General features: G+C 39.5%; 1 protein-coding gene across 1 annotated transcript in view; it reads left to right on the top strand.

Annotated features, from left to right (window-relative positions):
• Positions 1-17,842, top strand: part of DOCK4 (dedicator of cytokinesis 4) — a 246,511-nt gene that overhangs the window by 156,529 nt on the left and 72,140 nt on the right. The window contains exons 21-24 of the mRNA XM_015814036.1: positions 5,031-5,124; positions 6,746-6,894; positions 11,009-11,095; positions 13,048-13,152. Coding sequence (XP_015669522.1) covers positions 5,031-5,124; positions 6,746-6,894; positions 11,009-11,095; positions 13,048-13,152 — 435 coding nt within the window. The remainder of the gene's footprint in view (positions 1-5,030; positions 5,125-6,745; positions 6,895-11,008; positions 11,096-13,047; positions 13,153-17,842) is intronic.

Raw genomic sequence — 17,842 nt, 5'->3', positions numbered from 1 at the left:
AATAATAATAATAATAATAATAANAACACTGCTATCATGTCCCCCCTCGTCCTTCTCTTTGTTAAACTAGACATACCCAATTCCAGCAACCGTTCCTTATATGTTTTAGCCTCCAGTCCCCTAATCATCTTTGTTGCTCTTCTCTGTACTCTTTCTAGAGTCTCAACATCTTTTTTACATCGTGGTGACCAAAACTGGATGCAGTATTCCAAGTGTGGCCTTATGAAGGCATTGTAAAGTGGTATTAATACTTCACGTGATCTTGATTCTATTCCTCTGTTAATGCAGCCTAGCACTGTGTTGGCTTTTTTGGCAGCTGAAGCACACTGCTGGCTCATATTTAAATGATTGTCCACTAGGACTCCGAGATCCCTCTCACAGTTACTACTATTGAGCAAGGTACCCCCTATGACTTAGTACTTGGTGGCAAAACCCTTTTTGGCAATCACATAGATTAGACGTTTCTTGTAGCTGGCCACCAGGTTTCAACACATCTCAGGAGGGATTTTGTCCCACTCCTGTTTGCAGATCCTCTCCAAGTCATTAAGGTTTTGAGGCTGACGTTTGGCAGCTCGAACCTTCAGCTCCCTCCACAGATTTTCTATGGGATTAAGGTCTGGAGACAGGCTAGGCCACTCCACGGCCTTAATGTACTTCTTCTTCAGCCACTCCTTTGTTGCCTTGGCTGTGTGTTTTGGGTCATTGCCATGCTGGAATATCCATCCACGACCCATTTTCAATACCCTGGCTGAGGGAAGGAGGTTCTCACCTAAGATTTGATGGTACATGACCCCGTCCATCGTCCCTTTGATGTGGTGAAGTTGTCCTGTCCCCTTAGCAGAAAAACACCCCCAAAGCATAATGTTACCACCTTCATGTTTGACAGTGGGGAAGGTGTTCTTATGGTCATAGGCAGCATTCCTGCTCCTAACACAGCGAGTTGAGTTGATGCCAAAGAGCTCGATTTTGGTCTCACCTGACCACAACACTTTCACACAGTTCTCCTCTGAATCATTCAGATGTTCATTGGCAAACTTCAGATGGGCCTGTACATGTGCTTTTTTGAGCAGGGGGACCTTGCAGGCGCTGCAGGATTTTAGTCCTTCTCGGCATAGTGTGTTACCAATTGTTTTCTTGGTGACTATGGTCCCAGCTGCCTTGAGATCATTGACAAGATTGTCCTGTGTAGTTCTGGGCTGATTTCTCACCATTCTCATGATTGTTGAAACTCCACGAGGTGAGATCTTGCATGGAGCCTCAGACTGAGGGAGATTGACAGTTATTTTGTGTTTCTTCCATTTGCAAATAACTGCACCAAATGTTGTCACCTTCTCACCAAGCTGCTTGGCGATAGTCTTGTAGTCCATTCCAGCCTTGTGTAGGTCTATAATCTTGTCCTTGACATCCTTGGACAGCTTTTTGGTCTTGGCCATGGTGAAGAGTTTGGAATCTGATTGATTGATTGATTGGTTCTGTGGACAGGTGTTTTTATACAGGTAGCAAGCTGAGATTAAGAACACTCCCTTTAAGAGAGTGCTCCTAATCTCAGCTCATTACCTGTATAAAAGATACCTGGGAGCCAGAAATCTTGCTGATTGATAAGGGAACAAATAGTTATTTCACTCATTAAAATGCAAATCAATTTATAACTTTTTTCTGGATTTTTTTGTTCTTATTCTATCTCTCACTGTTAAAATAACCCTACCATTAAAATTATAGACTGATCATTTCTTTGTCAGTGGGCAAACATACAAAATCAGCAGGGGATCAAATAATTTTTCCCCTCACTATATATCACATTCTCCCTTAAATATATCAGGTATACTGTTATTGAGACGCTTCTTATTTACTAAATTCAATTTAGTTAGATAATTTAATTTAATTAATGTGATGTACTATATTTAATTCTATGTAAGTTATTTTAAGTCACTGTTGTGGCTGAGGCTGATAATGTTTGATGAAATGTTTGTGGTCTGGATGAACATTTTGTTGGGTTTTGTGCTTTGTTGGGTTCTGCCACTAAATGTAAAAGTTTATAGGATATGATACTATATTAAAAATACACAAAAGCAATCCTAAGAATAAACAATACCAAGTTCAAGAAATTAAAATATCATATTTTATTTACCTGCCAAACATACAATAGTGAAACAGTAATAGTTTTTAGATTATTCAAGTACATGGGATTATCAGTTGTCATATTGGTATCATAATGAGAGGTAACAGGCCAGGGTATATGTCATTTAGGAGAGGGGTCTTGCTGTAATATCAACCAACTTTAGATTGGAAACTAACAAATATTTTAAAACTTATAAATGTGTAATATACAAATTTACATGGAAATAAGCCCAACTGAAATCAGTTGTCCTTATTTTAACTAGATACGAGGAAGATTTTTAGAATGTGTCAAACCTCATCTAAATATATAAAAATAGCCATTGTTCTACCAATGTCCTTGTGACCAACCTATGCTAAGAGCTATTTGATTGCCGGAAGCCCATAAATCCTGTGGCTAAACTGGAATGCCTTTGTTCTTAAAGGAAAAAAAGAAGAGACTAGAAACATCCAAACTTGTGCCATTTATTTCAAGAACCAAATAGCTGTTAACAGCAAGAGCTTGCCAGAGTCTGAATCCTTGGTGACATTTTAATTGCAGGCTATTTTTATTTTATCTAAGGCATGGACTCCCACTGTTCTTTTCTTTCATTACTCTTTTCAATATGGACTCAGCATTTGGTAAATATTTTACCTTAGATTTCTGATGTAGAAGAACATAGGCATGACTTACAATTCTGCCTATTCCCTTGAAAGACAATTCCAGTATTTCAGCTCATGAAATTAAAAGGTAAAAATGCTAGTTTTAGCTTGCAGTATTCTTCTGCAGTTCTATTTAACCTACATTGTTTAATGTAGTCTTTTCTGACTATCAACAAGAATATTTTTGATGCATTGCAGCGATGCTTGTGGCCCACAGGGATCCTGTGTGGAAGTGGATTTTCTGTAAATATTACAGGCTGAAGTGATGGGAAAGTCAGAATAATATCTTTGGAATGATCACAGGGACAAATAAGATTTCAATGCACAATTCTATTTGACTTTAAATCTAATGGTCGACTTTTATAATCACATTTCTACATTTCCTTCTGTTATGTGCTCCTGCTACTTTTCTTTGGAACCAGTGGCAAGCTCGCCTGACCAATAACCAGCCAAGGCACAGACAAAGCCTTTTGTTTCATTTATTTCAACAAATGGGGAGAGAAGCTATCAAAACTTGGTTCTCTCCAAAGTTCCAACCCAAAATATTCTCTTCTTTATATAACTCTGTCCCGGCTGCCACATCCCTCCTTGTTCTCCATTGGCTGAGGTACTATGAAGTTACACTTTTCCCGACTGCCTCCTACATATTTCTTGCTACATACAAAATCATACATCACATGTACATTAAAATTAGGAGGTAAGATATGTAAGGTGTGTCAAATAATATTCAATAAGATATTAGGTATGCTGAGCTGTCTGTTTTGAGTTCTGGGATATTTTATGGCTTCTTAGAACAGTAGATTCTTTCCTGTTTTTCAATTTTAGGCTTGCCTTTCCTATTATCCAATACAGCTAGTTTTCCTGTTATCCAATTCTTTTAGCTTTCAGCTAGCTATTTCCTTTTGCAGCTACTTCCTCTTACAGTTATTTTCTCTTACAGTTTTAAGACATTTCCTTTATTTCTATCACTTCTTTACACAGCTCAGTTCAAAAAGACAAAGTTTGGCTTCAAGATTTTTTTACATATAATTTTAGCACAATTCCCTATCTAAAAATAGCATTATTATTTAAAATAGCTATTTGTAATGGACAGAAATTGAGTCAAGGCTATAATGCTCAAAGTTTTAATTTAGTTATGTGTAGCACTTTGTTTAGAAATATATTTTTCTATGATGTCTCATTCATATATGCAAATCATTGTTATGCAGTCTTTAAGTGATGATAGAAAAAACATAGATTTCAGTCATTAGTTGGTATGCATGCATATGTGAATTAGTTATAAGTGTGCTTCTAATCCAGAATGCAAAACACACAAAGGAAATAGTACTAGAAAAATCCACAAGTAGGAGATTTCATTCCTAGTTACAATATGACTCTTTTGAAAAATCCTTGCTAGGACAAATATAAAAGTTATATCTAGTAGAGAGATAGGAATAAATCCCATCACCATCACACAAGATATACCGGTACCTGTTTCTAATATCAACAAAAGTTCTTTTGGTAGGCATAGTCATACGCTGATCTTTCTATGTCACACACTTTTAACATATGCTTCGTTATTCAAATAATTAAACAACATAAATTCCCAAAAATCTATATAGGTTGTTTATTGCAAGAGCATTCAAATTTTTTAAAACTGGAACATTAGCTTTAGTCCCTTACTGCAGTAAAATTGTCAAAAAGCTTGACAAAGTGTTCAGTCCCCTGAATTCCCAATCATTAATATCACATTTGGCAGATCTTTTTGGAACAAAAATATTATTTTTGCTTTTAAAAAGATGGTTAAGGGAGAGGAGGCATCTAACAATCTGTCCTTGACCTCTCATTCAAATAGCCAGGGTTTTTTCCCTTCCTTCCCTAGGCTATTCTGTTCCGATTGATACACTTTAAAAATGCTGACAAGTAAGGAAGAAAAACAAGCAAACAGCAGCTCCACTACTTCTGATAATATCATTAGCATGTTTCTAGTTTGTGTGAATATGTTGTAATGCCTAAGCTTAGGAAAGTAGCCTATTTATCAGTTAGGATTTAGATAAAACGTCTGAAATTTTTAAACATGCATTTTTATTCACTTTCTGAGTTTAATGTGTTTTGTACATGTCAGTCATACAATGTATCCCTTTCTTTTTTATTTAATTTTTAAAATATAAAACAATTGCTTAAGATTTGTGAACAAAACATTCACATCATTTTCAAGACAGAGAGCTGAGTGATTTGTAGAATATAGTTATATTATCTGTTGTAATGGTATTCATAATTTCCTTTGGTTCCAGAATTTCTATAAAACAGAACTGAATAAAGAAGAGATGTATATTAGGTACATACATAAACTATATGATCTGCACCTAAAAGCACAAAACTTTACAGGTAAATATTTTTTTCATATAACCTGGACAAAATATTTTTGGAAATATTCTAAATGTATATTACCTAGATCTCGTTATTAGAAAAGTGGGATGATAATGTATTATTCTATTTTTAATCTCAGGAAGTGGGAGAAGCACATTTTATTCTTCAGGTACCAAAATAAGTTGGTTGGATAAGACCAACCAATGGATACTGTAAGCCATTATGATACAGGTTGTCCTTATGACTGTAATGGAGCCTGCCCATTATGTTTGCAAGTTATGGTAATAGCCTTGCTTAATAACTCCAATCCCTCTTCCCCACATTGTGGTTGTTAAGCAGAGCATGGGTGCCTCAGAATGGGGAAAACCTTAGGAGGCCTTGTGCTGGCCCAGGCCTGCATTTGCAGCACCTCCCACTTTTCAGTAGATCTCCTTCAAGAAGCAGCCTTTCTACTGCAAGGCCTTCCTACACAGACACCATGTGGTGCTATCCTGGAAATGAGTGCCAGTTTTGAAAGCAGTAGCAATGAATTGTGGCTGCTCAGAAATAACACCCACTTCTTGGATGGTGCCACATGGATGCCACTATATAGGGAGGCTGAGGGGTGGAGCGGCCAGCTCTCCTTCCCAAATGTAGTCTCTGGTTCTTTGCTATGCTCCTTGACCTCCCTATACAGTGGAGGCCATGTGATGCCATCCCAGAAGAGTAAATGATTTGTAAATGATGGTTATAACATTACTGTTAAGAATCCTTACTGCAAAATATGTAAATATGAATGTTGCCTTCAACTATCTCAGAAAAGAATAATTTATTGGGGAAAAAATGAGTCTACCTGTTAGGAACCAAGGAACCAAGAATGACACAAGAAGTGACTTCTGAGTAGTTTCCTTGTTGTTGCTCGCCTACAGAAACAAACCTCGCCAGACTAAAGCACCTATGTGCATAACTATTAGATATACCCTGTGTAATGCTAGGAGGATTCCACCTTTCTACATATCAAAGATTCCAAGCTTTTTTGTCTCTTTGCTTCCTTCGAAAGAGCCCTCCCTTTTGCAACTCTGACCTATATTCCATTACACTAACCTCCACCTGCATTTAGCATATTATATTTAATTTATTTATTTATTTTATTTATTCATATTTATTTATTTATCAAACTTTTTAACCATCCACCTTCCTCACCCATTCTCTCTCTCTTCCTGCTATCCCTATTTTGAGTTGTAGTTCAGAAATTCTACTTTTGATTGACTGTTACTCAAGCTCTGCAAAATATGGCTAAGCTTAACTATAATTTATCTGAAACAAGCTGTCTTAAAACAGTAGTTCATGAAATTGTTCTGGTTCTATAATCCATTGTCAAGATTAACAATAATTTAGTGTTTGTATTACTAAATAACAGTTAAATAAAATCAGAAGCAAAAGCATCTGGTCTCCTGCAGAAAAGAAGAAAAGGAGAGAAACATGAATAGGCAAAGCTTGTTTCATTCTCATTATTTTATCCTGACATCTAAATGCAGTTGCAGTCTTAAGATCAAGGAGCAAATTATTTAGTAATATATCAATTGTTTCTGGAATATATATTTTTCTGTTACTGTATATATATTAAAATTGTTTCATGTTTATTTGTGCAACTCGACAGAGGCTGCCTATACACTCTTACTGTATGATGAACTGTTGGAATGGTCCGACAGACCATTGCGGGAATTCCTGAACTATCCCATGCAGACAGAATGGCAGCGCAAAGAATTTCTTCATCTCACGATCATCCAGAATTTTGACAGAGGAAAAGTAAGAGAGTTTTGGTTGCTATTTTTCTTATTTGCGACTGCCTTGTTTGAACAATTAATTATTAATATTGCTTGCCATCTATTTTTTGAGGTACATCATATTTGATATGCAAATTAAATTGCACATACTCATACAGTATGAAATCTGAAATTGGCTGTTTAGGGAAAATTTCAACCTGTAACCCATACACATATTTCATTTAATATATATCTTTCAGATAGGTTCAAATAGTTCAGATTGTAATATTGTTTTTTAAAACAAGGATGATTCATCTTTGATCCAATAGAGCAGACATGTCAAACACAAGGCCCGTGGGCCGGATGTTGCCCGCGGACCATCCGGCCCGGGGACCTGGTCTGGAAAGAGCGAAGGACCGGCCCGCTGCACCTTGGCCCGGCCCAGGCCGACCGGGCATTGATCTACAACCTGGTTGCCTCCATCAAAGCCAGAACACGCTCAGTGTTAAATCCACGTTACAGCCCTGCCCTGTCCCCTGGGTGCGCACACAAGCGGAGTCTGGCATCCCTGCTGGCTGTCTTGTCCCGCAGGCTGACTTCACCTAGGACGCCGGCGCTGGCCGTCTCCTGTGCACACACCCGGGTGGCGGGGCAGAGGTGGCGAGGCAGCTCCTTGCTGGTTCCAGTGGATCTTAGGCTGAGCGCGTTCTGGATTTGATGCACGCAACCAGGTTGTAGATCAGCACCCCCACACACACACCAGCACCTCTAGCCTCGAAGCCATGAGGCATCCCTTTCAACCCACATGGTATAGGAATGGCTGGCAGCAGCGTATTAGTGCTGGCAATCTCTCCCCCTCCCATCACCCCTTCCTGAGCGCAGGGAAGGAAAAAGATGAGAAGGCGAAGGAAAGAACGAGGGAGGAAGGAAGGAAGGAAAGGTGGGTAGGAAGGAGGGAGGAAGGGAGGGAGGGAGGGAGGGAAAAAGGGAGGAAGGAAGGAACAGGGAGGAAGGAATGGAGGGTGGGAGGGAAGAAGGAAGGAACAGAGGAAGGAAGGAAGGAAGGAAGGAAGGAAGGAAGGAAGGAAGGAAGGAAGAGAGGGAGGAAGGAATGGAGGGGGGAGGGAAGAAGGAAGGAACAGAGGAAGGGAGGTAGGGTGGGAGGGTCCATGTCCCAGCGCTCGCCCCATTCCCATCCTCCTCCGCTGGAGACCCTCAGATCTGCCCCAGTCCTGCCCAGGCACCCCTGAAGCTAGTGATATCGAGCTGGTCACGCCCACCCCGTAGACCACACCCACTCCAGCCACACCCACCTGGCCCCAAAGGGCAACCACAATGCTGATATGGCCCTCAATGAAATTGAGTTTGACATCCCTGCAATAGAGGTAATCCCCGAGTTATGAGCGTTCGCTTAACGCTTGTTCGAAGTTACGTGATAAGCATCCCCTAATGCTTAGCAGCAAGTCCTGAAATTATGAATATTGCAGCAACACCCTTATATGGCACTGCAATATTCATCCTGGTTATTCCCTCTCTCCCCACCCCCACCCTGGGTCTCCCTAGGCACCAGGCCTTCAATACTCACCCTGCGAAGATTGAGATCCTTCGCTTTCTTGGCTGCTCCAGACCTTCGGTGCATTTGCAGAGAATGGAGGCCTAAAGTAACACAAGATCACATGAGATCAGTGGGGCGAGATCTCACACTACTGATCTTGCATGATCTCATGGTACTTTAAGCCTCTGTTCGCTGCAACAGAGAATGGAACCGAAACCAGGGGACAATTCCATGGCCCTCTGGCGGCCCAATCTGGATGCCGGACACCTCCAGGCCGCTGCCACCCAGATCTGAGGCCGGGGGAATGCTTCCACAGCCCTCCTGTGGCCCGTTTCCAGGCGGTAGCAGCCTGGAAAAGGCCTCTGGTGCCAGGATCGGGCCGCCAGAGGGCCGCAGAAGCATCCCCTGGCATCTGATCTGGGCGGCAGTGGCCTGGAAAAGGTGTCCAGTGCCTGGATCGGGCTGTTGGAGGGCCATAGAAGCATCCCCCAGCCTCAGATTCAAGCAGCAGCAGGAACTGTGGCAGAGAGGAGATCGATCTTTTCCAGATAAGTCCGGCATGGCAGGAAGGGAGGGGAAAGCATGAGGCAACATAGTGGGTCAGAAAGGCCTCGGGGGCCTGTTCCATCACTAGGCCCTCCATTGCCTTCTCCACCCTGAAATACTTCATGTTCACTTTAACGAGCCATGTGTGTCTTAAAGAGCAAGGGAGTGGTCTCGTTCGAGGTACGAGATTCACTGCTACGAGTTTTTGAGTTACGAGTGGAATGGGCAGGCTCTATTACACTTGTAACTAAAGGACTACCTGTATTTGTACCTACTGTGCCCTGTTGTACTGATTTATGAGCTGAATTATATATTTTTAAATTCTATGATAATCTTAAAATGACAGGGTCTACATCAGGGGTGTCAAACTGCTGATCCGCGGTCCGGATGCGTCATGGCAAAACCACGCCCACCCCATTGCTGGCAATGGCAAAAAAGTCACAATACGTCGCGACACACCATGTGACATTGTGAGTTTGACACCCCTGGTCTACATCAATAAAAACCAAGTATATTTTAGGTTTGACTATCTTAGCTAAAAAGCTTGTGAGCTCCAATTGTGATGCTAAAATATAAAATTTTGATTATGGATTTAATATATTTTTATTGGTTGTTTAATTTCTGCTATATTCTAAGCTCTTGATGAATGGGGATTGAAGGAATCACACATTATTTCTACAAGGGGTTTGGGCTTGTACATAACTGATGCCAGTATGTGCAATTTAATTTGGAATTACTTTGGAAACTGAACAGTTTATAGAAGCAATTCATAGTAAGATTTTTTGAAAAGCCCTGTGGTTATTCCTACACCTTTTGTAACTAAAAGCCTTTTCTTGGGATCTAGTTTTGTTTTATAAAATGTACAGTTAATTGCCAGGCTCTGGCCTCTTTCAGTATGAAGGATAAGAAAGAGATTGTGGGACCATATCTTTGATTTTGTTTTCCTTCCTCCCTCTTTCCGTGGAAGAGATAGGTAGATAAGTAGAGGCTTTATTACAAATATCTTGATAAATGAATACCAGTTTCATATATGGTTTTCCATGCATAGGGATCTGGTAGAAGCCACAATGACATCAACATGACACCATCCTTTTGCAAATAAGTGAGTTATAGACTTGCATCACATGACTCAAATATAATAATAATAGTAATAATAAAGTTGGAAGGGACCTTGGAGGTCATCTAGGGTCCCTTCCAACTTTATTATTATATATTTGTACAATGTCATGATGCATGCAATGTCATTTGCCCTGCTCCCTGCCCATTTCCTGCTAACACTTAGTCTTCTGTGTCAGCTGTTCCCAGTTCTTGGATCATTGTGCAGTTTTATGTAATGCTTCCCTAACAGTCGCACTGATGCATAGAGAGTGAGATGGATCTTGAGATTCTTTGTACTGTAGAAGTGATTCCTCTATAATGGTAGTATGCTCTTTAGAAAAATATTATTTTTTACATTAAACTCTGTTTGGGATGTTTTAAAATGAATATCTTTTTTAAAAAACCTATATGTAAAGGAGAATTGAATTACTCTGTCCTTGCAGTGAATTGGGTCTTGTGAGAAATATTGATCATATGGACATAGCCTATACTCCCCTGCTTAAGCATGTGTATTTTAATAACCTAATGTAGACAGAGCAGTTGACACAGCATGTTGCAAATACTAATCAAAGTGTATTAAAATTTTGGCCCTAATAGGGAGCAAAGTGATTTAAACCAGCATTAGTGGTATCTTCTGACTCTCCTGTATGCTACATATACCAGATATTTGAATAAGGCTATGTGCACAGTTCTGCCAATGGTATTCAGTAGTACATGAATGAGACAGTCTAGTGCATGAAAAGTCAGTTGTTCTAAGCATCTGTGAGTGAAATTTAATCATATTTAATGTGTCATCAATTTTCATAAGCAGCTGTCATCTTCCTTTGGGATAATATTAGTGATTGTTAAGGTAGATATTGAACTGCTAACAGGAGACAACTGAAAATTTGTTTGAAACAGATAAAAACCTTCAGATTTTTCTCTCTGGTGAAAATTTCTCTTTCTTATTTGTCTACAGTGCTGGGAAAATGGTATTATTTTATGCAGGAAGATTGCTGAGCAATATGAAAACTATTATGACTACAGAAATCTCAGCAAGATGCGGGTAATGAAATTGGATTTCTTACATATAAATATTATTCACACAGTACAGTCTTTCACAATTAGACTACATTTTTACCCACAGCCCTGAATTTAAGATAATCCCTTAAAGCAAAAGTAGATAAAAAGAACAATAACAACCTAAAAAAGGCAAAAATATTGTGTGATGCCCAATGTGTCTATCTTATTAATTTTGGGTTGTCGGTTCCAGCTGAATCAGATATTGATAATCAAATAGAGATATAAAATTTATTCATCTTCTGTGATTGAAACTAAGAATGTAATAGTGACTTTTGTTTTAAGATATAGTATCTATGAGTATTTATTTTATGAGTTTCAGCTATTGGGTGGTTTTAAAAATATAATGAATAAACAAACTAGGTTTGTGCAAGTGAATCTAGGATTATATGGGTGTAGGCTTTCATGGCTGATATCTGTTGGGCAGTGTTGGGCTTCAGGATTTAGCAACTGTTGTCTCGTTAACAAAAATTCTGATGGCTGGCATCTTCAGAGGCAAGGTGGTTTGCTATACAATCTACAGGCAACTGAGCAGCATCTTACTGGGCTCCTGTCTTTATACACAAGTTATCTGATAACCAGTGACTTTAGAGCTAGGAAATCTGAGGTCTAGACCAGGGCTTTTCAACCTTTTTACCGATTGTACCACTTTTAGGATATGGCAGTATTCGAGTACCACCTAGCAAGGTGTCAAAAACTTGATGACCAAAAAAAAAAAAACCTGTTCAAAGTTGCAATTGCACTGAAATGACTTATGACCATTTTTCACACTTATGACCATTGCAGCATGCCCAGGGTCATATGATTTATATTTGGATGCTTGGCAACTGATTCATAGTTATAATGGTCACAGTGTTCCAGGGTCATGTGATTCCCTTCTGCAACCTTTTGACAAGCAAGGTTGTCTTAGCTTAGCCGGAACCCAGTACTTACATTTTTTTTTCTTCCTTAAATGCTGGCTGCGCTCCTTACTTTCCTTTCTAGCCAGTAGCTAATTCTTGAAGGGGAATGTGCCTTTTTAAGCTAGTTCACTCAGCAGCTTGTCTTTTCTGTCTCTGGAGGCCTTTCCTTGTTTGATCAATATATGGAAGAGGGAAAATAAGGGGGGTCAAATTCTTCCTTCAGAAGGAGATGGGAATGAGAAAAAGGGAGGCAGGGAAGGGAGGGAGGAAAGGAAGTCCTGCCTTAGCACTTGGCCACCAACAGCTCTGCCATTGACTTTGCTTGTCAAAAGGTTGCAGAAGGGGATCACATGACCCTGGAACACTGTGACCATTATAAATATGAATCAGTTGCCAAGCATCCAAATATAAATCACATGACCCTGGGCATGCTGCAATGGTCATAAGTGTGAAAAATGGTCATAAGTCATTTCAGTGCAATTGCAACTTTGAACAGTTTTTTTTTTTTTGGTCATCAAGTTTTTGACACCTTGCTAGGTGGTACTTGAATATTGCCATATCCTAAAAGTGGTACAATTGGTAAAAAGGTTGAAAAGCCCTGCACTAAACCTTTTGGCAAACAGTCTGGAGTAGGTCAGCACTTCCTTAATATTTCCTGTAGCTGTGCAAAGCAAAATAAAGTTAAAGTAACATGATGTAACACTTTGCATCACAAAGTAACACTTTGCTGTTATGCCATAGCACTTTGTGAAATAGCTTTGAAGGAGTACTTCAGCTGAACCTTTGAATCCGTACAACACCATAGTACAAATCAAAAGAGAAAAAAGTGAAGCAGGAGCCAAACAAATGCTGTTTCTTTTAATAAATCTAAAACTCTCTAGTACCATTTTTAGTACCATTGGACTGAAATCATTTTTTGATATCTGTAGGAAATCAAGTTGAATGATATTTTTTGTTTTGCTTTTTTGATTAGTACAGAAAAAAATACACAAAATGTCCTTCTTTTTCATTTGTTTATTTATCTAAATCCACATAGTTGATGGAAGCTTCTTTATATGATAAAATTATGGATCAGCAACGTTTGGAGCCTGAGTTTTTCAGAATTGGATTTTATGGGAAGAAGTTTCCATTTTTCTTACGCGTGAGTATAGATTTTTTTAATACAAAAATTAACACACATGACAATGTTAGGCCCATACTATTAGAACATTTACAGATTAAAAACTAGGTACAACACTTTAATAAAATTGTGTGTAGTATTTAAATATACTTTGAAATTTTCATCTGTCTTCTAGTATTCTGTTGCTTATACTGTTCTGCTTTGTTGTTCCTTATCAAGATTAATCCTGTTTCATGCAGGCTTTTCATGAATAACAAAAAGATGGCTAGGAACTATTTTCCATTGTCACAGAGACTAGCCCCCCAAATTGGAAAAAAGTTGCAGCATGCTGAAAAATATGCTGCTGGTAACATCTGTAAAATCATAGAAAAGTCTGCCTAAGTAGGTTGTTGTTCTCCAGTTCCAGAAAAGAAGGTAGTTTTATTGGTTTTCTTGTACATTGTATTGACACCTTGAGTTCATTGGTGTTGGAGAAGACTCCTGCAAATACTTGGATAGTCAGAAAACAAGCCAATGGATCGTCAAACAAATCAACCCAGAGTTCTCACATAAGGCACAAATGGCCAGGTTCAAATTCCCACCTCTCTGGGAAAGATGGAAGAAAAGAGAGAAGAGAAGAGGATGACCTGTAGCAAGGTGGATGGATTCTCTTACAGTAGCTATATGTGCAATTGTTAGGAGACTTGAAAAAACAAGTTAGGGACAGATCATCTTGGAGAAAAGCTATCTATGTGCTCCCTAAGAACTGAAAATGATTTGATGGCACATAATCAGTTTAATTGATTTTCCTGTGCATTGATGAGAATAGGATTAGATAATCCTTGTGGTCTAATTCCACAGTTCTGTGATTCAAAGAGGTTGGGCAGTAAAGAACACCCAGGAATCTTTCTGGTGAAGGTGAGGTAGTTATTCCCAGTAGGAAAAATTTCCACTGTACACTTCATACTAGGCCTTTTAGGTCTAGTCAGCCTCAGCAAGCAAACCCTAATATAGGAACTACAGGAATAATAAGGCAGCCTAGGCCTCAAATCTTTTGGCTTCAGGACTCCTTTATATTCTTAAAAATTATTGGGAACCTCAAAAAATTTTTGTTTCTGTGGGCTATGTCTATTGATAAATACCAAATTAGAAATTAAAATTGAGTAATTTTTAAAAAAGTATTCATTTTAACATAACAATAAACCCATTACATGTTAATATAAATAACATATTTTAAATGAAAAATAATTATATTTTTCAAAATAAAAAAAAAGTTTTACATTTTTGCAAATCTCTGGCTTAATAGAAGACAGCTGGATTCTCATACCTGTTTCTTCATTCAATCTTTTGCAATATGCTATTTTGATTGAAATGTATGAAGTATATGAAAAAAAATCTGGCCTTACTTCATTATACTGTTGAAGGAACAATCTTCACCAGGGTCCAGTCCAAGCTGGGAATAATCAGAATAATCAGAAAGAAGGTTGTAGTTTATTGAAGAGGAGAGCCAGACAGAAAGATAACTCTGAAAAAACTGACCACATGCAGAGAGCAGTGGGCTTTTATACCTTCTGGGGCTCTTGAGGTTTTTCCCTGTTCCTGTTTGAGGTTTTGTATTTCCTGTGTCATGTACTTTGACCTGAGTCTGAGTGTGTCCTTTTGGTGGGTTAAGTCTGTTATGTCTCTTGTCCTTAGAATTTTGGTGGGCGTATGTAAATTTTAGGTGTCTTTGTCTTCATAATAGCTTCCTGGCTCCAACCTTCCTGAATGGATTATTACATCTGCATTTCTAAAAGCTGGCCTCTGCCTAGTTTCTGCTTGGGGGAGAGGGGCTGGGGCTGGTTTCTGGGGGCTGGTTTCTGTCTTTTTAAAGATATTCTCCATTATTCCTTTGGGGAAATATATTCTGCCTTTTTAATATTCCCCAAAATATTACTTTCTCTGGATTCTTTCCACAATAATCCCCCCTTTGTGCCATAAGAGTGTGAGTGACACACTTTTACTGGCACAAGATTAAAAATTGATCTGGTCAGGGAGACTTGATAAATAAACATTGAAACTCAATGCAAAAAGGGAAGGCACTAATAGAGGCAGCAGAAAAGATCCCTGCAGTGACTCCCAAAAGGGGAGCTTCCAACCCATAAAGGTCTAAAAGTAAGGGCAAAAGTTCTGTTAGATGGAAAAGAAATTTATAGTGTCCAATATTCTGTGCCAATTATTTTAGATGTTTGATGCCACTTTGAGCTTCCGGTCAGGTTTGCACATTCCTCCAAAATTCTTCACAGCCATGGTTTGCCTCAGTACATAACAACTGACTGCCCATTTTCAAGGGTTGTTTCCTGCCTTAGCTCTTAGATCAGTGCATCCAGGTTTGTGATGTCCAATTGAGGTTAGCCAGTATGCAAGCCAGGCTATTAATATTATTTTTTAAATTGCACACGGTGAGTCCACCAGTGCAACATATTCAGGGCTTGGGTTTTGGAGATCTCTTTCCTGCTACCTCCTCAGTGAGAGCATATGAATTGCAAATAGCCTGGGGGGGCCTGGTTACCTCCCCCTTGGAATTTTGTGGAAGTTGTGCATGCAAAGCTTTAATGCCACAGAGCAAGAACCAGTCTAAGAAGCTTTACATGGAGGTAGGTGAAGGAGATAGCCTTAGTGTGATTCTGAATGGTATGTGTGCATATGTGCATGCAGCTACTTCTACAAAACATGTAATACAAATATCCTTGACAAATTTGCCTCGCACCAGACAGAAATCCAAGGTGTTCAGTACTTGCTGTGCCAACTATTCCCAAATGCCATCCCTCCATAAATACATTCAACTGGCTTATTACAATACAAATGAGGCAAGAAGAAAACCTTACAATGAGTTTCTGCCCTCCCCCCATAGTCTTCCTAGCTGTCTTCTGAGGCTTCACATGGGGACCAATGTTCCAGGACTCCTTCCTTTCTCTGCAGCTTTCACGGGCATCTGGGTGATGTAGCACTGGGAAGATCTGTTCCACTCTAGTTGCATGGTGGCTTTTTAGTGGATGGCTGGATTCAAACCCAATTCCATGGCTTGAATGGAGGATCTCCTCTGGAGGTAGTGTCTGGGTCAGTGTGGTCTGCTTCCAAAGGTTGTGGGGGTCATCTGTGCAGGGCTGAAAGATATGAGAACAAGGTCTCCTCTCCCCAATACAGTTGGAAAACAAAGAGCATTTTAATAGCCTTTTCAATTAATTGTGGATATGCTTTGAAAATTCAGCAAGTGCTAGTTTCTTAAAGATTAGCTACAGTGCAGAGTCTGAAATAAGTGATCTTTCTGTCAAATTAAAATCCATTGGTCTATTGTGCACTTTGAATGGATTTTTTTTAACCTATGCATGATTTTGTAACATCCTATAGTAGGCATTTGGAAAATATTGGTTATGAAGAACTTCAAAAGATTGACTTTTCATTGTACAACATCCAAAAATCATGTTTGTTTATATCACTTATCAGAAAGAGGAGGAGCCTGAACTGTCAGCCCAGCAACATACATTTACAGCAGCTCCGCTCAGTTTTATTATTTTATTATATAATTAGCTTATTTTTTACTTAACTAACTTTGTTTGGATGAGACGATAGTGAAGACAAATACATAGATAACGGATTTTGTCTTGAACTGATAGTTATGGGGAAAAGAAAGAAGCGCCATGGTATTAGCCCGGGACATCTCCCTCCTTTAAACTCTGCAAAACAGCCAAGAATTGAGGAGCACTTCTCACGAAAAGAAGTTTAATTTAAAAAAAATTCTCCCCCCCCCCATATCTAACAAATTTGAAGCACTATAATGGGACTTCCAAACAGAGCTGGCAAAACAAAAACTATTAGAGCTTTCCTCATTTCTTGGGGAAAAGCAAAATGATAGCCAGTCACCATTACAAGTAACCAACCCGGGTACCTGTTCCATGAGAGTTGAAACGAAGCCCAAAAATAATAAGAAAGATCAGAACATAGAGAGCTACCATGGGAAAATCCAACTGACTTTATGGCAGAACAATGCCTCCTCACAGCACAAACGGTTTTCTCAATATTTGAGCATCTTACAGCCATAAAACATGAATTGGAGGCATTGAAAAGAAATATAGCCGTTTTTCTTCAAAAGCAACAATCCTCTACTCTCACAAAAGCCTCTGTAACAGACACAGTCAAATCTCCCACTCTTGCTAATAAGGAGCAAAGAATGAAAGTAGTAAGTAAAGAACTTGTCAAAAAGCCGCAGATTTCTAAGAATAACTCACTATCTTCTGATAAAGCAAAGAGAGGGAGCATACACTCACTATCTTCTGATAAAGCAAAGAGAGGGAGCTGTACATTTCCACCCCAGGCCACCCCAATGATGCCCTTGACGTGATGGCTCGGTGCCTGGAGGCCGTACGGGTCTGGATGGGGAGAAACAGACTCAGGCTCAACCCTTCCAAGACTGAGTGGCTGTGGTTGCCGGCGCCCCGACATAGTCGACTGACTCCGTCGTTGTCTATAGGGGGCGAAACTTTGGCTCCCTCAGAGAGGGTGCGCAATTTGGGTGTCCTCCTGGATCCACGGCTGACACTAGAAGATCAGTTGGCGGCCGTGGCCAGGGGGACGTTTTATCGGGTACGCCTGATTCACCAATTGCGGCCTTTTTTGGATCGGGACGCCTTGCGCACAGTCACTCATGCCCTTGTCACCTCCCGCCTGGACTACTGTAACGCTCTCTACATGG

Source organism: Protobothrops mucrosquamatus, unplaced genomic scaffold (genome assembly GCF_001527695.2).
Source record: "Protobothrops mucrosquamatus isolate PMUCROS unplaced genomic scaffold, P.Mucros_1.0 scaffold_78, whole genome shotgun sequence".
In the NCBI taxonomy this organism is placed as follows: Eukaryota; Metazoa; Chordata; class Lepidosauria; order Squamata; family Viperidae; genus Protobothrops; species Protobothrops mucrosquamatus.
The sequence above is the reverse complement of the archived record's forward strand: the minus strand, read 5'-3'. Positions and strand labels throughout refer to the sequence as shown.